Raw genomic sequence first — 24,085 nt, forward strand, 5'->3', positions numbered from 1 at the left:
ACCACCACCCTATCCTAAAGGTTCACATTGTATATTAAAGGCTCTGAGAAGTTCTACAGTAAAGAATCGCCTGCTTTTTAAAAACTCAGTATTTCCCAAACATTCTGGACCCAAGGACCCGTTTTCAATGGACACCTATCCTGCAGAACACTCTGGGAAACATGGCTTACACAAGTCCGCATCACCCAGTCCTTTCAAACTCTGTCCATTCAAACCCAGGAAGGCCCAGACATCTGCAACCCCATTTCCTCCAAGGCCCTCTGCTCGGAGATTCCCCACAGACCCCCAATCTAGGCACCACCCTGCAGAGATACCTGGCTACTGACATACCAACCTCTTTTTCTTATTTAGACACAAAATCACCCTTAGAGGCAGAGACCTTTATTCCCATTTTAGGAGAAATGGAAACTGAGCCTCAAAAAGTTCGCTGCTGGTGGAAACAATTTTCTTTTTTCCCATTTTTAAATAGCCACTGGGCAATGTGTAAGAGAACCGTTTACGTATCTGTGGGAATGTGGGTGAATCAGATTCTGAGCGTGAAACTCAATGTTCCCCGCTTTTCTCCCCCTTTCCAGGGTTTATCTGGTGAGATCTGATAACTATGGACTAGATAATTGAGTCCCACCCAGAACTCATCTTTGGGGTCTGTGACTCTTTGACTAGACCCCATGAAGGGCGGGGTGGGCGCTCTTTCCCCCTACCCAGACACGCCCCTCCTCCAGGGAAGGCTGGGTCTGGAGGCGCCAGCCTCCAGGTGCACCTGGGGGTAGGCGGGCACGTGGCCGGGGGCACTCACCGAGGATGCGGATCTGCGTGATGGCCCCGTGCAGGCCGAAGAGCATCCAGAGCGGCTGCGAGGCGTCCACGCACAGCTGCATGCCCGCCGCGGCGCCATTGTGGCTGAGGTGCAGCTCACCGTCGGGGTTGACCACCAGGCCCAGGATGTCACCGCTGTGCAGGGGCCCGGGCACGCGGCACACGGCCCAGAACTCCTTACGGTCCACCAGTGCCTCGGGGCTGAAAGGCAGGTCTGCTGGCCGCAGCGTGCCGGGGTCGCACGTGGTGACTCCGAAGGAGAGCGCGCCAGGCCGCGCGCCGCCCGAGCGCGTGACCTTGACGAAGATGGTCTCGGCCACGCGCACGGGCCGGCTGGTGAAGACGAGCGCGCGCTCGTCGCGCCCGTGCTCCAGGCGCGCCACCGTCTGCTCGTCCAGGATGCGGACGTGTGCGCCGGCGCGCAGCGCGTGGAAGCGCAGGTCGCCGTCGAGCTGCGCTGGCAGAGCGCGGCTGTGCTGGGAGTTGAGCGAGTTCTGCGGGATGGGGCAGCCGGCGGCCGGCGCGGTCTCGTCGCCGTCGGCGCCCGGCACGTTGAGGTCGCACAGGCTCACGGAGAGGCGCGCTTCCTCGGCCTCACGTCGCAGCGACGGCCGCCGCAGGGCAGTGAAGGAGCGCGGCCGCAGGCAGTCCGGGAGCACCAGCTCGCTGTCTGCGGCGGGGAGGGAGACAGGGCGACCATCACGCGGGCCACAGCGCCCAGTCCCCATCGCCTGCGCACCTCCTCCCACTGGTCTTTAAAGCGCGCACCAGTAAGACGCACCGGGTTTCTAATGGCACAGAAAATGCTAGGACATAACGTTGTGCAGGACTTCTAACTACGTATTTGTTTAAGCAAAGGATCAAGGCCGGCAGGAAGGACACACCAAAACTAAAAACATGATTACTTCTAAATAGTATGCTTATTAAAATTGGATTTTTTTTCTAACTCCTGGGGCCCTCCCTTTTTAATCCCAGCAGCCGGAAGAGCACCCAGCACTTAGAAGGCAGCAGTAAATAATATTTGTTGAATGCATGCTGACATCCTACCCGTCTGGGAGGCCAGAGGGAACCAACCCCCCCCCCACCCTAGACCGCCTCTCTGCACAAATTGCAGAGAGACGTTCTTACCCCAACAATTACCTTGTGAAGTTATTGCCACGGAAGGACATTGAGGCTGAGAAGTTAAGTGAATTTATCCAAGCTATCCTTTCAAAACTGACAACTGGAAATCAAACCCTTTCTCTTTTTAATCATACAAGTAATACAGACTGTATTTTGTAGAAAAGACAGTTCAGCAAAAAGAAAAAGTAATCTCCTGTCAGCCCACCATCCAGAGGAAAATACTATTAATATTTGGATGTATGAGTTTCCAGCCTTTTTTCAATATATTTTAGTTATTTCTTTTTTTAAAACAAAAATTGAATCATGCTATATAAATGCCAGTAGTTTTAAACTAACGAGTAACAAATCTTTTTGAAAATGTGGCAACTTTTATCTATCTTCTCAGAAAAATGCACGTTCTCCCTAAATTCCGTGGATAATTTCGGGGCATCGACTCCAGGCAAAGAACTCTGCTATACAAATTTTCTTTTCAACACTAGCTTTTTGGGCTTCCCTGGTGGCGCAGTGGTTAAGAATCTGCCTGCCAATGCAGGGGACACGGGTTCGAGCCCTGGTCTGGGAAGATCCCACAGGCCACGGAGCAACTAGGCCCGTGAGCCACAACTACTGAGCCTGCGCGTCTGGAGCCTGTGCTCCGCAACAAGAGAAGCCGCGATAGTGAGAGGCCCGCGCACCGCGATGAAGAGTGGCCCCCGCTTGCCACAACTAGAGAAAGCCCTCACACAGAAACGAAGACCCAACACAGCCAAAAATAAATAAAGTCAGAAAACATCTTAAAAAAAACCCAGAAAACTAGCTTTTCCATTTACTGTGTCCTGAATACCTTTCTACACTAATAACCATGTTTTTGATACCATACTTTTTTTTTTTTTTAATTAATTAATTTTTTTTTTATATTTATTTTTGGCTGTGTTGGGTCTTCGTTTCTGTGCTAGGGCTTCCTCTAGTTGCGGCAAGTGGGGGCCACTCTTCATCGCAGTGCGCTGGCCTCTCACTATCGCGGCCTCTCTTGTTGCGGAGCACAGGCTCCAGACGCGCAGGCTCAGTAGTTGTGGCTCACGGGCCTAGTTGCTCCGCGGCATGTGGGATCTTCCCAGACCAGGGCTCGAACCCGTGTCCCCTGCATTGGCAGGCAGATTCTCAACCACTGCGCCACCAGGGAAGCCCCGATACCATACTTTTTTAATGGCTGGTTATCTCTGCTTTATGGAGTCCTATAATTTGTAATAAAAGTCATCAGGTGCGATGAATTACCCCTGAATTTCATCCTTAAAGCATCCCATGAAGTTGTTCCCATTGTACAGATAAAGCTCGGAGATGTTATGTGACAGCCACGAAGTGGCAGATCCAGGATTAAAGCAAGATCTGTCCAACTCCCAACGCCACATTCTCCACTTTCGGGCCCTCCTCGTGTACTGGACCCTTTCTGTGGGAGTCCCTAAATTTGGCTAGTACCACCGCAGCTCACATCATGGGCCAATCCCTTCTCAGGAGGCTTTTCTCTGAGCCTCCCCCGGGGAGAATCTGTGCTTTCTCTCCAGGAACTGAGTAAGGGCTGCTGGAGTGCTTGGTGTGAGAGCAAAGCTTGGGGGACTGGACTGGTAGGGGCCGCAGAGGCCAGAATTCAGCTCCAGCTGAATCTAGAGACGCTCTCTAAAGCCTCTCTATCTTTGTTCTCCCCCAGCTCCCCTGCCCCTTCCAGGAACAGTGTTGTTTGGACCCCAGCAAGGAGAGGGTGCTGGGCCGGCCCTCCCCCCAAGGCTCCTGCTTCTCTGGAGAAGCCTCTTGGGGCCTGGCTAGTCAGGATTCCCAGCATTGTGTTTGGCAAGGAGGAGGGAGCCGACTGGAAAATGTGATTATTCCAGGGAATTGACTCTGTGACAGTAATGGTGCAGAGAGGCTGGGGGGCTGCGGAGAGGCAGAGGCGAGGAGGGCAAGACACGGGAGACAATAGTGGGGGGCTGAGGAGGGCTGTGGGCTGACCTGGACCCCAGGGAACAGCCCCTGCTCCCCTACCCCTTAGGGATTCCGGGCAGCGGCCCTTGAGGAGTCCAGAGGGTTGGGGACAGAGAGGAGAAGGGATGGGGAAACAGGGTGAGGAGGAAACAAGTGGCTCAGAGATGCCCAGCCGGGCCTTTGGGAACAAGGCTGTCATGGGGGCCCACACACACAGCCCCCACACACTCCTCTCTCCAGCCCACCCCACACGCTCAGGACAATCAGGCCAGAGCCCATGGAGCTGGGCAGACCCTCAGAACAGATTCCTGAATGGGGCTGGAATGTGAGCTCTCCTGCTCTCTGCCCCTTCAGGAGTCCTCTTCTGCTTGAATATACCCACTACCTCCCAGTAGTGCCACGGCTGAGCTACTCTGTCTTTAGGAAAATGTTTCCTACTCTTAAACTGAAATCTACCTCCCTGTATTTTTTTTTTTTCTGAACTCTTCATTTTATTGATCCTTTACCATACAAAATTTATTCAAATTACACCCATTTGAAGTGGTAAGATCACAGCTAGAAAACAGGTTACCCTGTAACAAATTTACAAAATCCACCATAAAACCTTTTTTTTTTTTTACATTGTATTACATATTATCTTTTTTAAACTAGCATACACACAAAGCTTAACTGATTGGTAGTTTGCCTACTCCCTATTTTGGGAGAAATACTTCCTTTTGACAAAATCACATACCCCATAGGAAAAGAAATTCCCACAACTGACAACTGCCACCCAACTCACTCTTCAAGCCATCTTCCTTGAAATCCCTCCTCTCATACACACAAGGTGTCATGCTGAAGCTTTAAATACTGCAATTGAATTTACAGATCTACACTTACAATAAAAATCAACACAAGAACCGCCACCACTACAACAAACACAAACCAAGTAACTCTTAAAGAATTACAAACCAGCTAGAAAATATTCTGGCAGTGTTTACAAATTACTTGCTATTTTTATACAAAATTGCTAGATAATGAAAATGAGCAGCCTGCGTATCAACCTAAATAAAACGATCACTCCACACAAATCTGTACATATAAACACACACCTATCATGTGTTGCTCTTTATACAGTTTACTTTCTAGGGCTCGCTCATAACCTCCCTGTATTTATACCTACTACCTCTGGGGCTGCCTCTCAGCCCCACACTGAGGACAGCTTTCCTCAGGGAATACTCAGACTCCCCACACACCTTCCCACCTCTTAGACAATGAACACAACCAGACTCAGTATTCCAGATGTGCCCTGACCAGCTCAAGGCACAATGTGGCCATCACACCTCCCCTGATAAGTACACTATACTTCTAATAATGCAACCTAAAAGTATTTTAGGTTTTTTGGTTAACAAAATCCATATACTGGTAGGCAAGACAGGTGCATAGTTAAGTGCAAGGACTCTGAAGTCATCAGCTTGGGTTCAAATCCTAGCTCTGCCATTTCCTGGCTGTATGACCTTGGACAAATAGCTTAACCCCTCTGGGACTTTCTTCTTCAGCAGTGAAATCAGCATTTACTTACTGGTATAAAATATGGACTCTTAATACTCCCCTCGGAAGGGATGCTGAGAAGACGAGGTGGAATACAGTACCTAGGGCACCTAGTAGAGTACCTGGCACATAATAATCGTGAGGTTAATATGAGCCATTGTTATTGTTTTCGTGCTACATGGTTCAGAAGAATATGCATGGGCTTTGGGTTTAAATGTCTGATCCAGCACTTGGCTGGTGGCCTGTGGGTAAGCAACTGTCCTCCAGCCCCCGATCACTCACCATGAGAACAGGGGTACTAATACCTGCTTTGCGATGTTGTCGCAGGGATCAGAGGTAGATTGAGAAGCCCCTGGCACCTGGATACTTGATAACTTCAGTTATTACCATTTGCTCAGGTTGAGTTTATCAACCAAAGTCAGGTCCACCTGCACTCAGACAACTAACTTTTTGAACCTAGGACTTTCCATCAGTCATGCTAAGCACCCAGGACAAAATCATGGAATGACATTACTGACTAAAAGACCAGGAAGGAGAAGCTACAAATGGTGATTAGAGATGAAAGAAGAGAAAGAAGGAGAAACAGTGGGCAAAGAGAGAGAGAGGGGAAGGGGTAGGAAAGAGATCCCTTTGGCCTTTGTTGAAATATCACAGGAGTTAGGAGAGGAGGTACAGGAGATGCTGGGAAACAGCTAAAAATGGAATCTCTGGGGCCAGTGCCCAGCCCAAGTATGTCTTCTCTCCCATCCCCTCCACCCCTCGGGGTCAGGAGCAGCTGCAGGCCACCAGCAAGCTCCAAAATAACCATCCCATCAGTGTGCCCGGCTGCGCGGGGCCCTGAAATAGATGAAACCTGAGATGGAGGAACTGGTCAGAGCACCCCCCACAGAGGGGACGGCAAAGGTCACATCACCTTGATGCGAGTCCACATCAAGCTGGAGGTCAGGGAAGGGGCCGGGCCCCCGAAGCCAGGGGAGAACAACCAAGGGCCGAACCTCAGCCCAGGACTGCGCCCTGGGGTACAGCTTGGAAAACCCAGAGGGCCAGCCTGTGACCCCCAAGCAGTGGGGTGGCCCCATGTTTGAAGCAACAAGTTATTTAATCCGTGCCTGGGACACACAGCTGCCCACTTGGAGGTGTTTATGATAGGGGAGGGGTGGCACAGGGCCACGGGAGGAGCTGCAAAGCTGGCTCCCCTCTCGTGTCCCATCTTTCAGGAGAGAACTTGCCAGTCTTCAGCTCCTGCCTAATCTGGTGCCTGGCGCTGGCTTTGCAGATCCCCTGGGCCCGGGCAGAAAGAGCCAGACCCTGCAAAGGGCAGGGAGGCCTGGGCCAGGGTTTCCTCCCCTCAGGGTGGCACTCAGGGCACCCACTCATTGACCCCCTGTGTGCCCAGCCCTGGGCAGGGGTTAGGAGGGGGAGAGCCAGGACCTGGGCCCTGGGGAGCCAGTAGCCCTTGGGAGATTTGAAGCTTGGAGGCATGAAAATATTTGAGTACAATTTTGTTACAAAATTCTCAGTGTCTCAGGTAAGACAGGACCTCAGAGGAGAATGAGGAAATCTGTTTATCTCTGCCAAGTTCTCACCAGCCTTGGCTAGAATGCCCCTGGGGACAGGAAGCTCACCACTTCTCAAGGCCATCTATCCTCTACTTTGACTCGCTCTGAAACAGAAGTTCTTAGCCTCAGTTGGACAGCATTATCCTAAAAGGGAGATTTATCCTAAAGAAGAGAAGGCTCAGAGGGGGCCCCAAGGAGTGGGTACAGGACACTTGGATCCATGCAAGGAAAGTTTTTCTAACAGTCATAGTTGTTCAGAGACGGCATCTCAGGAAAAACAAGATTTGACCCAGGCCCTGAAGGACAAGAGGGTCTGGATTGACAGAGTGAGAGCTACTCGGGTGGGAAAACTGCATTAGCAAATGCCTGGGGAGAACAGTCTGAGCAAAACCAGTGAGGAGAAAGGAAAGGAGTGGAGGAAGAGGCGCCAGGCGGAGGGCACCAGGGCCAGCTCCCGCCCAGAGACCCACTCAGCCCCCCACGCTGCCGGCCAGTGCGGGGTAACCAAGGCAGGGCCTGGGAACTGGAGCAGAGGCTCCTTTGAAGCAGGGCCTGCCATCAGCCCAAGACTTGTTTGTTTAGATTCGCACATCCGCAGCGCTGGATAATCTTTAACCACGGGTCAGCCTGCAGCCGCCCAGCCGGCTGGCAGATCTCTGCCGGCCCCTGTTTGGAAGGCGCGCCAACCCATTTACTGTGTCCATAAACATCTTCCTGCCGGTCTGCAGCTGGCACAGAGCAGGAGAAGGAGCCAGGAGGACGGGTACATGGCTTGGATGGGCGAGGGGTTTCTCCACCCTTCTGGGCAGTGCCCTGAGCCCACACCACCCCCACCCTCTCCATGTAAACCCGACCACGAGAAAGCTAGGAGAAACAAACACACTTTCTGAGGCTCACGGAGGGAAGGGCAGAATGTCCCAGCATCACTCAGAGTCATAGACTCTTAGAGTTATAGAATCTTCAAGCCACAGGATCTTAGATGTATAGATTCTCAGAATCATCTCGTCTGGTGGTTCTCAAACTTTTTTTTCAAGCAGTGGAATCACTCATCCAATGGAACGGAAAACTCTGCTTAAAGCCTAAGAGGTGGCCACAGAGCCCTGCCACTCAGCTGCCTCAGAGGTGCCTCTGTGGAATCCCAGTGCTCCAAGGAACCCAGCTGGAGAACCACAGATCTCATTCCAAAAAACAGTTTAGATAGCATGGTTTGACTTTCATCCAGACACAGGGACTTGGTTTTAAGGCTCCCTCTTCCAGTGAGAGGACTGGCAGGGGATTGTCTATTTTGGTGGTGTTTTTAGATATTCCTTTTTAACCTAAAAAGACAGCCCTTCCCATTTGTATAAACACTTTTACATATGTGAGCCTCACAGAATATCTGTGAGGTACATGGTGCATGTATAATTATGTCCAAATAACAGACAAGGCGGTTGAGGCATAGAGACGCTGAGAGACTTGCCCAAAGCTAGTGAATAGCCAAGTGGAGTCGATTCAGTCAGGTCTCCTGCTTCTGAAATGACAGCTTTGTCCCCAATACTACAAGGCCCCAGCTCCTCCCCTAAACACACCCCACTCTGGGCCACCAGGTCTCTCCAAGGTCCCCAGAACTATATCTTGGGCCAAAGAGATACTAGATGGAAACACATAAAATTGCCATTTCTGGACATTACAAACAGTCAAATATTGGCAATTATATATGGTTGCATTTTATATATATTCATTCTGGTAGAAAACTAGAGCACACTGTGAACAACAGAATCAAACAAAACCCTCAAGAGCCTTCAGGGAACTACAAGGCAGGCAGACCTACCCTCACCACTGAAACAGGATGCTGGGCACCCACTGCCCCTCTTCGACTCTGCCAGGGCCCTGGTGGCCTATCTGTGCCCAACACATATGGCTGATCCCTGATACCTGAAGCTCTCACAAGCTCTATTCTGGAAGACATAAGGGGGCCAAAATCCCCACCCTTGAGGGGGTATCTAGACATTATAGGGAGACCAGAGAGACTCATATTTAGAGAAGCTGGGAATTAATGTAGCCCACACTTCTGGGCTCAAGTCCCAGCTTCACCAAGCTGTGTGACCATGGACAAGTTATCAGACCTCTCTGAGCCTCTGTTTCCTTATCTGCAAAATAGGTACAGTAATAACTTTCTTTATAATATAGACAAAGAGGATTTCTACTGTATTCTTAAAGAGGACAATATATGATGTAGAACTGCTGACACTGCTTAGACCTCCACTCGCTTCAGGAAGAGGAAGGGTCACGAAGAACACGGGAGGTCAGGGAAGGCTCCCTGGTGGAGGGAAGGGTTTGGTACTGGGCCTTGATATAACTGGCAGAATTTGAGGTGAGCAAAAAACAAGCACCTGGAAGAGTCTCCGAAGCAGAAAGAACAGCAAGATTTTTTTTTTTTTTAACTAAGAAGAAATGAAGGGCTTCCCTGGTGGCGCAGTGGTTAAGAATCCGCCTGCCAATGCAGGGGACACGGGTTCGAGCCCTGGTCCGGGAAGATCCCACATGCTGCAGAGCAACTAAGCCTGTGAGCCACAACTCCTGAGCCTACGCTCTAGAGCCCGCGAACCACAACTACTGAAGCCTGCGTGCCTAGAGCCCGTGCTCCGCAACAAGAGAAGCCACCGCAATGAGAAGCCCACGCACCACAACAAAGAGTAGCCCCCGCTTGCCGCAACTAGAGAAAAGCCCGCGCGCAGCAATGAAGACCCAACGCAGCCATAAATAAATAAATAAAATAAAATAAAATAAAATAAAATAAATGAAAACCATCAAAAAGGAAGAAATCACTATCAGCATCCTCAGCTCTTTCTCCATCCCAAGAGCTTGGCTCGGGCTCCTTAAGCCAATATTTGCCTCTCGGCCCCTGGCAGCCACAGCTGAAGGTAAATATTGGTTTAGCCTGGGAGGCGGAAGCCCCAGATGGCAGTGTGGTCCTCAGCCGGCCAGGATGCCTCACGCTCTGTACCACAAGCTGAGGCACACCCGGGACAGAGACCTGACCCCAGGCCTTGTCTACGGAGAGGCCCAGGCCTCTCAATGCTGAGCAGCCACGCTGGCCCACCAGCCCAGAAACTGGTGCAGCAGCAGCCTGGCCCCCAGAAAGCTACCCTGAGAGTCTCTGTACATCTTTCTCCTCAGTAGGCAGGTGGGGTCTTTTACCAAGACCTAGGATGACACCATGAGTCCTTGGGAGCCCCCCTAATGGCCTCCTAACACCCTCCTGGGCTCAGCCACAGACATCTTGATGTGGCAATAAGTCTTCTCACACTGACCTTGTGCCCGCATCAGCTGGGAGGTCTGAATTCCAGGCCCAGCCTGGCTTCTGACTAGTTGGGAGAATTTGGGTAGGCCCCTCCCCATCTCTGGGCCACATTTCCTCTTACTGAAAAACTTGACAGCAAGAAGCTGCTGGAAACTCTCTACTCTCTTGGCTCTCTCCTCTGTGATGCATGAGCATACCCACACCCGTACACACCTGCTCTCTGCAAGTCATCCACTATCTTCCCACTTCATCCCATCCCCTGAAGGATCTGCTCCCCAACTGACTGCCAATTCCCCACCTCTGTGCCAATGCACACCCCTCCTGTCTGGCCTAAATTGTTCCTCCTCAACCAGTCCATTCTTTTCACCTCCCCTGGTTTCTGACTTGAAACTCATCTCTTACAGGAAGTCCTTCTGGATTGCTCCCCAGCTGCACCCACCCCCCCCCCCCGCCCAGTTTTATTCTTCAGCCACACTTTTTTGCAGTATTGGATTTAGGTCACCTCAGAGCAGTCATATGGCATGTCCCCCAATATAAACACTCTTTAAGGAGAGGGGCTGGGTTTCCAATTCTAGTGTCTCCTCCGACCCCTGCACAGCACCTAGGCTGTGGTGGGCACAGCGGGGTGCGCAGGAACACCCTACAAATGGATTCCTGGCTCACCAGCTTTCTGCCAGGATCCACAGCTGCTCTTCCTGAACCAACACTTCTGAGAGGAGGAGGGAGACCTTGAAAACTGGGATAGGAACTTATCTCTCCAAGTATTAATCACCCCATAAAACTTGTATTTATTTAGTTGCTGGCAGGTCCTTCTTCCTGGAGGTAGGAAGCTGTTATTCTTGGAGATACCAGCCTGGGCTTGGGCCAGGGTGCCCAGAGGGAAGAGGGTGATCTGCTGTGAACTCCAGCGTAACAGGGAGCCTGGAAGTCCTGAAGCAGGTCTACTGGGGCCATGGCACGGGCATCAGGGGGCCTAGGTGATGGTTAGGGCAGTGGGGGGTGGGGATGGGGACCCCACCTGGAGGTGTCAATCAGGGAGAGACACCAGCCCTTGCCTCCACTCTGTGGTGGGAAGACGGCCAATCTGTCCATGGCCTGACTTGTGGACTTACTATGTGCCAGGGAGCCCAGGATGTCTCTGGGCTGAGGAGCTTGGAGGGCTTTGGCCACAGGTTCCAGGTGGAGGCAAGAGGGGAGGGGGCAGGCCTGGCAGGTAATCTCTAAAGATGAGCCATGGTTTTGGGGGACAATCACCCCAGGAAAGACAGGCCCACCCTCAGAGCCCCCAAGACAGAGAGTGACTTCTTCAGAGGAGAAACTCAGCTGAGGAGGAAGACGAGGGAAAGCAGAGGAGCCGGCGGGATCTGGGTAGAGGGAGAGAGAGGCCCAGAAAGACACAGGTGCAGTGACGTGGCAGGTGAGGAGAGAGGGGGAGATGAGAAGTGGAGAGGAGAGGGAGGGAAATGGACCCTGAGACTATACAGGGCAGCAGGTGTGTCCCGTGGGCAGGGGCACGGAATGAGGGCATAGAGCAGCAGGCCCACCTCCGAAGATAACTTGGGTGGGTCTCTTCTTCCTTCACAAAAAAATCAATTTAGGAAGAACAAATCAAGGAGCTATTTTAATCTGCTAATTCATTTTAGGGGCCATAATCAGTGTTTTAAAATGCCCAGGGATTATAGTGATTTACAGCTGTGACGGGAATCAGCTGGGGCCTTGGCCTTATTGGGTATACAGAGAGGAGGCTGACAGGAAATCCAAATGCAACTGAAAATACTGCGTGAAAACCCATTTATAGTCAAAGAGGCTGGGCCAGGTCAGTGCCTGGGCTCTGCCCCAGGGTGGGGCCCTTCAAGATTACTCTCCAAGCCCCTCCCTCGGCCCCTGAGATTTGGAAGCCCCATCTCACCCAGTATGTCCCCTTCATCCTCACCCCCATCCCAGCCCTCCTGGATCTTGTAGGCCCAGCCTAAGCCTCCCCCACCAAGAAGCCTTCCTAGACTCCATCCTCCCACACCGACTTCAGCCTCCTCTGACTTCCTGCTTAAACCCACCGCGGCGGCTGGGGGGGGTGGGTGCGGTTGGGGAGGGGGCAGGTAATGCGAAAGGTACTACTTTTGGCATCAGAACAGCCAGTTCAAGTCCCAGCTCTGCCACACCCATACACAGACAGGACAGGCCTTCCATGGGCCTCAATTTTCTCCCTGACAAATGGGGATAATAATCACTCCCTCCAGGGCCAGCTGCTGAGAGGTTAAAGGTTAAATGAGATAACTGGATGGAAACCATCTTGGCAAATGGATGAGATCCTATGACCACAGTGTTCAGCGATTTACTGTTGTCTCTTGGTCTATGCCCCGATTGTTCTGGAGTGTTTGCTTTGTCTCCCAGTGAGCCTGTGGCTGTCTGTGAGCAGGGCTGGGTCTACCTCAGCCACGCCCCCAACCCTTTCCTTCATCTAGCAAGTCATCCATCCATCCCACCACTCTCCCCTACCCACCCTGCAAATATTCCTCAGGGTCCTGTATACACCAGGCACAAGATTCCACCCTGGAGAGGAAACTAGCTGGGTAAGACATGGATCCCTCCTTCACACAGAAAGACTTCTAACGATTACTCATTTCTTTGTTTTTACTTTCACTGTCTTTTTTTCTTTTTATCTATCTTTTTTACTCAAATAAATGTTTTGAAAAAAAAGAGCTTCACTGTTCCTAGGCTCTGAAGTCAGAAAGGACAAAAAGAAAAAACGTTTTTCCACCACCTCCATGGCAGTTTTCTTTGCAGGGACGGGGGGCAGGGATGGGAGATGGGAAGAGCAAGCATTGGCTTGAGCATCGACTTGGTACCCAGGACTATGCTGGGTACTTTACTAATAGCCTCTTTAGTTGGATTTAATTTTCCTACCAACCCATTTTACAGATGGAAAAGCTGAGGTTCATCCAGGATCCTCCTGGAGACACAGCCAATTTGCCAATGGGTTGACCTGTACCCAGTCTATGTGTGCACATGCACATGCACACACACTTGCCTACACATGCTCAAGTGCAGCAAAGTGGGATTCCTGGACTGGGAGTCAGGTGACCTGGATTCCAGCCCCACCTCAGCCACCAACTCGCTGTGAGACCCAAGGAAGTCTGAGACTCTGAGGCCCCTTCCAGCCCTGGCATTTTAGGGTCTGTGTGTGCCCTTGCCAGGAAGCCTGGTACTTTAGCAGCCCTAGAATACTATCTAATGCCCCTCCCTCCTCACCTCACACAGGATGTCTGCCCTCTCACTCCCCTGAAGTAGCCTTACTCACACTGGGGGCCCAGAAGCAGCCAGAAGAGTCTTAGCCCCCCTAGTGCCTTCTGCTGTCCCCTCCTACCCCTTTCACCCATATCCCTGCAAAAAGGACTAAGGTGGGGTTGGACCTCCTGGAAGGCTGCAGAGCCCAGGGGCCAGGGCTCACCTGGGGCTGAGCCTTGCAGCACCTCCTAGGGCCAATGACAACTTCCCTGAGCTTGAGGCTCACCTCCACGGGCCCAGTGAGGGAGTGTGCCTCCCAGGGTTGCTATGAGAATGGCAATAACAACGTGCCTGGCACACAGTAAGTGCTCTGTAAACTATAGTTACAATGATTAATATTAATTACTTCCTGGGGGTGAGGGGGTCTTTGAAGCTGCCATACATGATCATGAAGGTCGCACACTGCTCAAAGGCACAACCTGAGGGACCACAGAGGGCAGCAATCTCGCCAGGCTCCACTTGCCACAGCTGTGGGCCTGGAAGAAGGGATGCTCTGCAGTTCCCATCAAGGCTCCCAGAGCTGTCCCAGTGCCCACTCGGCCCCAGGGCTGCTACCAATGGGGGAGGGAGCCCCATGCCTGATAGAGCCAAGCCGAGTCAGACCACAGCACCAGAAGTGTGCCCTGCACCTAAGGGGCCAGAGGGAGTGGGCACTCACCGAGTAGCTGGACGCCCCGCGTGAGGCCGTAGACGTCCACCAGGGCCCAGAGCGGGTCGGCTGTGCGGACCCCATTGAAGAAGAGCATGGCGGCCGAGTCGTTGATGCGGTAGAAAACACGGCCCTTCTTGTCCACCCAGAAGGCGATGATGTTGCCCTCGTTGGCAAACTCCTCAGGCAGCGCCTTGGCCCAGAAGCCGCTCTGGGACACCAGGTCGGGGCAGGCGTACTTGGGCAGTGAGTCAGGGTGGATACGGGATGGGTCCTTGCTCGTGAAGCCTAGCCGCAGCGCTCCGCTCCAGCAACACTGCTTCTTGGTGATCTGGGCGGCAGGGGGTTGGCCTCAGACAGCCCCCAGCCCAGCCTCTCCCCCACCGTCAGTGAGCCCAAGGGGAAGGGGCTGTGCCCTTCTCTGCAGACCACCCCCAGACAGACTCCTATGGGGAGTCACACCGCCCAGCTCACCCGCTATTTGGGCTCCTCTCCCTCCCCCAGGAGCCCCCACCAGTCGAGTGAGAGCTAGTTCTCACCTCCCACCATCATCTCCCATCACCTCACCATGGCCACTCCCCTCTCCCGTTCCTTCTCTGTCACACAGGGAAGGTTGAGAAAGGAGTAAGGAGGAGGAGAGAGAAAGAGGAGGGATGAGGAAGAGTAGAAGCGCGGTAGAGAGGAAAGAGAAGGGGCAGGGGGTAGTGATGGCCGTTAGCAGAAGGCAGTGCCTGGCAGGAAAGTCCAGAGGCCCCAGGGGGACGCAGTGACGGGAACAGGGAGGGAGGTCCCACCTTCAGCCTGACTTGCTCATAGATGAGGACCGGGCGGTTACTGAAGGTGATGGCATTGCAGAAGCTGGCCTGCCTCTTGACGGCCTTGTGGCTGAGGTCCATGAGGATCTGGGAGCCCTTGGTATGTGGGTGGAAGAGCAGTGGCGTGGCCGGGAGCCCCCCGCCAGGCAGCACCGGCGGGCAGTACTTCTGCTTGTGGTGGCATCGGTGAGAGGTGACAGGGAAGGGGCCCCCGATGGAGTCTGCAAAGGAACAAGCCACAGCGTCAGAGAATTTGACAGTCCAAGAGCTGGACCAGGGTCCCCTAGGGAAGGGCAGAGGGCTGGGGCATAAGCAGAAGTCACCACTGCCCAGAATTTCCACCATCATTGCCCCTTAGCACCACTGCCACTTTTTGCCACCTTCCTTCTCCTGCTACCATCTACTGCTATTTCCCACTTCACCACCTACCACCATTTACTATCCACCACCATCTACTCTCACCCTTCAGCCGTCACCTCCCACCACCATCTGCCCCCACCCTTCACCCGTCACCTCCCACCACCATCTACTCCCACCCTTCACCCGTCACCTCCCACCACCATCTACTCCCACCCTTCACCCGTCACCTCCCACCATCTGCCCCTACCCTTCACCCATCACCTCCCACCACCATCTACTCCCACCCTTCACCCGTCACCTCCCACCATCTGCCCCTACCCTTCACCCATCACCTCCCACCACCATCTACTCCCACCCTTCACCCGTCACCTCCCCACGTCCCACCATCATCTACTCCCACCCTTCACCCGTCACCTTCTACCATCTGCCCCTACCCTTCACTCATCACCTCCCACCACCGTCTGCCCCACCCTTCACCCATCACCTTCCACCACCACCATCTACCCCCATCTGTCACAGACCACCACCACCACCAACTACCATCTACTGCTCCTCACCAGTATTTACCACCATTCACTTTCCGCCCTCCAGCATTGTGATAAGCCACCATTTACAACCAACATCCACCACCATTCACTGTCACTCACTACCACCACCATTTATTTTACTCAACAAATATTCATTATGTATCTGCTGAATACCAAGCCCTGTCCTAGGCACTGAAGATAAGGCGTGAAACATACATGGATCCTGTCCTCAAGCAGCCAACAGTCCAGGAAGGGAGATAAGACAGGGACAGAAACTGCAATACAAATGGCAGACAGTGATAAGCACCGAAAGGTAGGTCACTTCCCAGGAAGGCCTCCTGGAGGAGGGGAGGAGGAGGAGAAGGCTTTGGAGCTGGACTGACAAGGCTGGGCTGCAGTGAACACATGACCATGGGGCTGTCATTGGAGACCAGGAAGGTGGGTGAGGCCGCCTCTGCAGCGTCAGCCCCAGGAGCATGCCCATCTCTTCCCTCCTCCGGGGCCACCTCCCTCCTCCCTCCTCCCCAGGCTGCCTCCCTGCTTTACACTGCCCATGCCCACAACATCTTGGACACAGGCAGGCCTCTTCGCCCAGGCTTCCTAGGAACTCGGATCTGCTTCAAGAACCCCTAGCCAGGGAGGCACTGTGCTTTCTTCCATAAACAGGGCTTGGTTCATAAGGTACTTTACAAACATGTGAGGTTGGCATCCAGGAGACAGGGCAGAGAGAGGAAAGAACATGGGATGTGGTGCCAGGTGGCTTGTGTCTGTCACTAACTGGACATGTGACCTTGGGGAAGTCACTTCCCGTCTCTGGCACAATAAGTGGCCTCCACTCCGTGACTCTAAGCCATGTATCAGCAGCATTGGTAGCATTAACGCACAGCCTTGGCAGCTGGGGGCTCGGAGTGGGGGGGTTCATTTCTTCCCCAAGATCTGTGTCTCATCCATCAGGAAGGGCAGCTCCTGCCCATCCGGTCCTCTTGAGAAGAGACACAGAGGACGGGGAAGATGGGGTGGGGAAGTAGAAAACCACAGAATGTGACTGAGGCCATCTGGGATGTTTCAAATTTTGGTCCCTCCAAGGCAAGAATTTAATAATACAGAAAGCTTGGTTAGCCCAGAGGCCTTCCCCTCCCTAAAGGGAGGGGAGGGGTTTCCAGGAAGGGGATGGAAGACAGGCAGAGAGGAGAGAAGGAGGGGAGAATCCCAGGAGGCAGGAAGGCCAGACTTTGGTCCAGTATTTGCACTGGTTTGCATCACTTTGCATCTTTGCTTCCTCCTTCCCAAAGGGCCCCAGACACCAGCATCCACAGTCCCGAGCCAGCCAGATACCCTGAGCATCAGCCTCCTGGCCTCTCTGGAGTTGCTTCCTGCATGCCAGGCCCACGAGTTGAGGGCAGCACAAGGCAGGGCTCACCTTGCTCTCACTAAGGAACCAAGAATGGTGCTCAAGGGCTCTGAAAGCCACCAAGCAGTGAAGGCTGGAATTGCTCAGAGGAGACCCAGACAGTCTGGGAAGACCACCCGAAGAAGCTGAGTGACCCCTGAATAGCACAGAGCAGGGGAGGTCATTCCACGGAAGGGGACAGTTGAGGTGAGAGCAAAGTGTGGCACTGGATATAGGTGCCCCACCTAGAAGAGGTACCCACTGGGCTCAGGCCAGCCTCAGAAAGAGCTTGCCTCTTGCTTTCAAAAAATACCACTGGTGAAAGGTAACATCACACACTGTTTAGGGCTGTGTACATACGCAGAAATGAAAGCATAAAAGAAGAAATACCTGCTGGGTGAATGGATAACAAATGTGGTATGTCTATACAACAGAATACTACTCAGCAGTGAAAAAGGAATGAACTACTGACAGTAGCAGCAACACAGATGAATTACAAAATCATCACGCTGAGCGAAGCCAGTTTTTTAAAAAAATGCAGACACAGTCCACGGAGCAACTGCAGGGCCTCCACCCCTTTTAAAACCCTTCCTCTCCTTCCACCCTGTCCCACTGGTACCAATTCTATGAAACAGAAACTAAGCTAGAGTGATAATAAGCAGACTGGTGGACACCTGGGGATGGTGGGGGCAGGAGGGAATACTTGGGGTGAGAGGTGACATATGTGTTCACCATCTTGATTGTGGTGATGGCTTCATGGGTATGTGCATATGTCAAAACCTATCCAGTCATACACCTTAAACACCTGTGGTTTAGTGTGTGTCAATTATATTTCAATAAAGCAGTTTTTAAACCTGCTGAGCCCGGCAGCTGATGAGAGCCTCTCCTATGGGGCCCCCGCTGCAGCCTCCGCTCAGAATCCATGGACGAACTGCAGGGCCTCAACTTCCTTCAAAACACTTCCTCTCCTTCCTGCCTATCCCAGTTGGGATCCCGGGGCCCTGGATAAAGATCCAAGAAACACTGGTTCAGGGCAAATATGGTGAAGACACCCAGGGACCAGAGACCCAGGCCCTGGAAGGCCCATTCCCCAGGGCCTCCCACCCACAGGGAGGGTACTGCATGGGTGAGGGCAGCACAGGCCCAGCCTCCCTGGCTGACAGCTGAACAGATGGAGAATGGGAATGGGGGAACCTTGGTCCCTGGGGGTACAGTGTGCACCCAGATGTGTGACCTCATAAAAAGGCACGCTCACGGGTACACACATACACCTGTGAGCACGCGAGGGTAACCCAGAACCTAGGAGACAGAGGAGGGAAAGAGACTTATTCCTGCCCTTACCCGTTAGACCAGGAATCGCACATTTACACATGTAGTGCGTGCACACACATGTAGTCATATACACATGGATGCACAAGGCAGTACACACAGAACACACATCTACTACATATGGGCCATACATCTAATAATAATGGCAGCCACTCACCAAGTGCTAACACGTGCCAGGCTCTGAACTGAGAGTTTTACATATACTTAACTGGTTTCACCCTCACAGCAAACTGATGAGGTAGGAGGGACAGTGTAAGCCCATTTACCTGATGATGAATCAGCCTCAGAGAGATTGAGTGGCTTGCCCAAGGTCACACAGCCAGCAGGATGGGGCTTTCGGCGCCAAACCCAGGCAATCTGACTGCAGGGCCAGGGTGTTAGCTATTCAGCATTAATAGCCAAGAAAGCATGGGTTTGGATACATTTTTTAAATGCACTTTTAAATATGGTCATAACTGATAAAATATGAAAAAAATATTCATCCGTGTCCCACCTAAAATCATCTCATGTAGCACACAGGGGGATACCTGGCATTCTATTATGTTGCCTCCACAATACATGTGTGTATGCCGCCAGACAAGGAAATGCAAACCGTGTTTTCATACACGGCCCTCATCCATCACTGATAGGATGCAGAATGGTGCAGCCAATGTGGAAGATGGCTTGGCAGCTTCTTATAAGTTAAACACCTACCATATGACCCAGCAATCACACTCGTGGGCACTTACCCAAGAGAAATGAAGACATCTGTATGATGACCTGTACGCAAATGGACAGCAACTTTATTCATAATAACCCAAAACTGGAAACAACTCAAATGCCCTCCAACTGATGAATGGATAAATAAAACATGGTACATCCACACAATCAATACTACTCTGCAGTAAAAGTGAACAGAACTATGATACAACAAGAAGGAACCTCAAAAGCACGTTAAGTGAAGGAAGCCAGACTCAAATGGCTACATACAGTCTGATTCCATTTGTATGACAGTCTGGAAAAGGCAGAAGTGCAGATGTAGAAAGATCAGTGGGTATCGGAGTTTGGGGAAGAGGAAAGCAACACAAAGATGTTTTTATGGCGACAGAAATGTTCTATACCGTCATTGTGGTAGTGGTTATACAAATTATACATTTATCAAAACTCACCAAAATATACACTTGAAAAGGGTGAATGTTAGTGTCCATAACTTATACCTCAAAAGCAGCAACAATGACCAACAAACCAGGTCTTATGAAGATGGGAGGAAAGGGAGGCTGGAATCTCTGACCCACAGCCCCCAGCATCCCACCACAGGCAGATCCTAGGATTGGACCATCTGACAGGAGACCCCAAAGCCTGGTCTGGCCTGCCACTCTCAGCCTTAAGTTCCTTCCACTTCTGTGAAGTGGCGGTGCTGTTCCCTGTCCCCTGTGGGTCTGAAGAGAGCACTTTGGCAGCTGCAAAGCACCTTCACCGATTCCTGGGCCTGCTAAGTCCTGTGCCGGCCTCTTCCTGCCCACAGTGTGGTCTCTGCCCACTGAGCCACCTCTGTGGGAGCGACGTGAAAACCCTTTCTGACTTGCTGGGCATCTCCTGCCCATGGACCATGGTCACTTGCTGCTCAGCAGGCCCCCGTTGAATTCCTGACCCTAACCCGCCAGCCCCACCGTGTTCCCAGGCCCCAGTGGAGTCCGAGCACCCCACATCCAACCTGCCAATCCCACCTCAGAAATAAACATCCCTGCGCCCCGCACCCTCCTCTCCTCCCCACCGCCGTGGCCCTAGCCCAGCCCTCATCACTCCTCTTTGAACAAGGGCCAGGGCCACGTACAGCCACGTAGGCTCTGCCCTGCATGCCTCCAGGGGGCGCCATTCTCGTGGGCTACAATAAGAAATACAACCCTCACAGGTATCCAACGTGGCAGCCCTGACCAGGGTGATCACCCCCTCCCCAACCCCTGCTGTCCCTGCTTCTGCTACCTCCCTCCTCCATCTCAGCTGGTATTATGATCCTGGGTGAGGAAGGAGAGAAAGCAAAATGAGAATTAATCCTGAGCACAGCTCTGATGCCAAGGGCCAGAGGGACAGCTGGGGGTCAGGGCTCCCTCCCTATACTTTAACATACACTATGACCCCTTAAAATCCCCATTCTATGGATGAATGAGTTGCAATTCAGACTGGTTAACCAACTTGCCTGAGGTCACACAGCAATTAAGTGGCAGAGCTGGGACCTGAACCCTGATCTTCCAAAGCCACATCCAGGGTCCTTGGCCCTACTCAGCAGCTAACACTAGAGCTCATTTTCCCCAGGAGCCCAAGATGGAAGGCACAGTGGGGAAAGGCTGTGTGGAGGAGGTGCTGGCCACTCCCAGCCAGGGAAGCAACCACAGCAAAGGGCCTGAAGATGCTGGGCCTGTGAGCTGCACAACTGCTCTCCCAGTGGCCAGCGGTCCTGGGCAGAGCCCCAGTCTTGCCATGTGCTCCCAGCAGAGCTCCCAGGGAGGCTCCCCTTAGTGACAGCTTTACAAGCGTTTCGGGAGCCGCAGTGGGAGCACCCCGTCAGGCGAGGCTGCTGCTGACACAATGGAAGCTCCCCCACCCCACCCCGGCCGCCCATTCCTCCTGGGCATTTATGAGCTGCCAGACACAAGCCTGGTCAGCCCTCCGGGTGACCCTCAGCCAGCTCCGGACCACATTCCTGCCTCTCGGTGGGGTCCCAGGCAGAGATGCCAAGATACAATGTAGCCTCCGGAGTGACCTTCCTACTGCCCCCGCCCACACTCTGCCCCAGAACCATCCTGGCAGAGCCCCGGGTGTCCAGGCTGCATTGAGCTGGGCGGCCAAGGAGAGAGGGAGGGAGCAATGACAGTTGACAATAACCAACCTCCATGTGGCTTAACAGGCAGTGTCTTCATTACACCCCCAATGACACAGGTCCTCAGAAGTGAAGTTACTCACCAAGGTCACCCAGCCGGAGTAAAGAGCCCAGATGTGAACCCAGGCCTGCTGCCTCCAAACCCAACTCTGAGACCCCATTTTTCTCATCTGTAAAATAGGGACCATGGCAGACCTTCCTGGTATTCTTCCAAGGATTAAAGAGATGCTGTATTTAAAACTAATCTAGTAAGTAGCAGCTATAATAATAGTTATTAATAATTCTATTAATAATTATTAATAATAGTTGCTAATAATTATATTATTATTGTTGCAATTGACAGCAATCTGTGCTCTCCTACACCTTTGCTCAAGCTATTTCCCCTGCCCTGCATAACTTCTCTCCCTGCCCCACCCACACCTCTCCAAATCCCACCCATCTTTCAAGGCCCAGCTGGATCCCACTATGTTCAGGATCCCACTATGTTCTGAGCCTGTGGACCTGAATACCAGTGCTGACATGATCATTTGCATCTCCAATGAGGGAGGCTTACCTCACTTTCTGGACAGTACAGGACAGGGCAAAGAGCACAAGCCCTGGAGGCGGGAGACCGTGGTTTCAAAACCTGGCCATGCCACAGACTTGCTGTGTGACTCTGGACAAGGTGCTTCACCTCTCTGGACCTTAATTTCCTTCTCTGTAAAACAGGGTCATCATAGCTGCCCTGCCCACCTCTCCAGGCCATTGTGAGAACCCAGTGAGTTCACAGATGTGAAAGAATGTTTCAGACTTTAACACCTGATTCCAACGTAAGGTCTTATTATTTCTTATAAAAGCAACAACCACCACCACAGGAAATGATCTGTTCATTTACGCCCAGTGGGAGGCCAGATGCTTCTATTTTAATTTATCCCAAACACCCTAATCCCGGATTGCCAGGGTGGTCCTGACTTGGGGCTAGTTTACACACAGTCACTGAACAGGGCTCCCTCTGGGGGAAAAACTTGGGAGATGCGGGAGAGCAGGTGGGGGAGGGCCCTGAGTGAGAGAGATGAATGTAAAACTACACAGATGTGAATTTCTCTGGGTTCCCTCAAGGGGCCCACCTCCCTCACCTGCCTCTAGCCTCAAGGGCTGGCCCAAGCCCCTTTCTCTGCTGGGAACCATTCCTTCCTCCTTCCTGCCTATAAACCTGCCTTTCTCTCATTCTTCCTTCAGACCTTGATTTTAAAGCCCACTTTCTCGCAGAAGTCTCTCTGATCCCCAGACCAGGTCCAAGGATCCCATATGCCCCTAAGAGAGCATCCATCACCCAAGCAGCCTTTCTCAACTCTGGATCCTCCACAGAATTAAGCCCAAATGCCTTGAAGCACACACTGTATGTAATCCACTGACTTGTCTTCTTCACACCCAGAATGGTTCTGGGCATGTGCCATCCTTGGTAGAGGTCGAGTCACTCAGACCATTTTCTGTGTTCTGTGGTGCAGCTCTCTGGCTAGGAAAGGCTTCAGGGTTATTTGCTTGTCTCCCTGATGGGCTGTGAGCCTCCCGAGGGCAGAGACCACTGTCTTTTTTTTTTTTTTACTGCTGTTTCCCCAGGGCCTAGCTCAGAGCACACAGCAGGTGCTCAATAAAAGCCACTGACTGAACTGCTACTGTTCAGTTCTTCAATCCACTGATAACTGGCAAGTGTCCAAGGAGCACCTACTTGGTGCCTTGCCCTTTCTGGTGTCCTGTGGAGAAATTAGAGAAAGAGGGGACCAAAGGGACAGCTTCCTTCACTGCCCAGCACCAAGATCCCACACTCCATGTCTGACTACAGCCCTGCCTGCTCCAGAACCTTCCAGCACTCCCCACTTGCCTGCAGGAAGAAGGAGAAAAATCGCGAGGGTTGGTTTTTTTTTCTATATCAGGCACCAGATTCCTTTCTTGTACAACCTTGTCTCATTCTCCCAAGCCCTGAAAGTTAGGGATCTGTGGGAAGCAGCCTCGAAGATGGCCCCAGTGATCCCCACCTCCACCTCCTGGCAGTCCCCTTGTAATCCTGTAAGCCCATCTGTAATCCTCTCCCCTTGGGTGTGGAGTGGACCTAGCAACTAGATTCTAACAGCTGAAGTAATGGGACGGGACTCCCAAGACTGGGTTATAAAAAACCTTTGGCCTGGGCTTCCCTGGTGGCGCAGTGGTTAAGAATCCACCTACCAATGCAGGGGACACGGGATCGATCCCTTGTCCAGGAAGATCCCACATGCCGCGGAGCAACTAACCCCGTGCGCCACAACTACTGAGCCTGCGCTCTAGAGCCCGCGAGCCACAACTGAGCCCACGTGCCACAACTACTGAAGCCCGCGCGTCTAGAGCCCGTGCTTCGCAACAAGAGAAGCCACGACAATGAGAAGCCCACACACCGCGACGAAGAGTAGCCCCAGCTCACCGCAACTAGAGGAAGCCTGTGCACAGCAATGAAGACCCAACACAGACAAAAATAAACAAATTAAATTAATTAATTAATTTTTTAAAAAATCCTTTGGCCTCTCTCTTGGTTACTTTCTCTTACCTCTCTCGGGTCGCTCCCTCTGGGGAAGCCAGACATGTAAGGTAGCCCTG

General features: G+C 52.3%; 1 protein-coding gene across 2 annotated transcripts in view; it reads right to left on the reverse strand.

Annotated features, from left to right (window-relative positions):
* The window catches only part of NEURL1 (neuralized E3 ubiquitin protein ligase 1), an 80,936-nt gene that overhangs the window by 5,571 nt on the left and 51,280 nt on the right, over positions 1–24,085 (reverse strand). For both annotated transcript variants that reach the window (XM_007187210.2, XM_007187211.2), the window contains exons 2-4: positions 14,995–15,236; positions 14,210–14,531; positions 797–1,486 (exon numbers count right to left, since the gene is read on the reverse strand). In XM_007187210.2, the coding sequence (XP_007187272.2) occupies positions 797–1,486; positions 14,210–14,531; positions 14,995–15,236 (1,254 nt within the window). The remainder of the gene's footprint in view (positions 1–796; positions 1,487–14,209; positions 14,532–14,994; positions 15,237–24,085) is intronic.

The sequence above is a fragment of the Balaenoptera acutorostrata genome, chromosome 16 (assembly GCF_949987535.1).
Source record: "Balaenoptera acutorostrata chromosome 16, mBalAcu1.1, whole genome shotgun sequence".
Lineage (NCBI taxonomy): Eukaryota > Metazoa > Chordata > Mammalia > Artiodactyla > Balaenopteridae > Balaenoptera > Balaenoptera acutorostrata.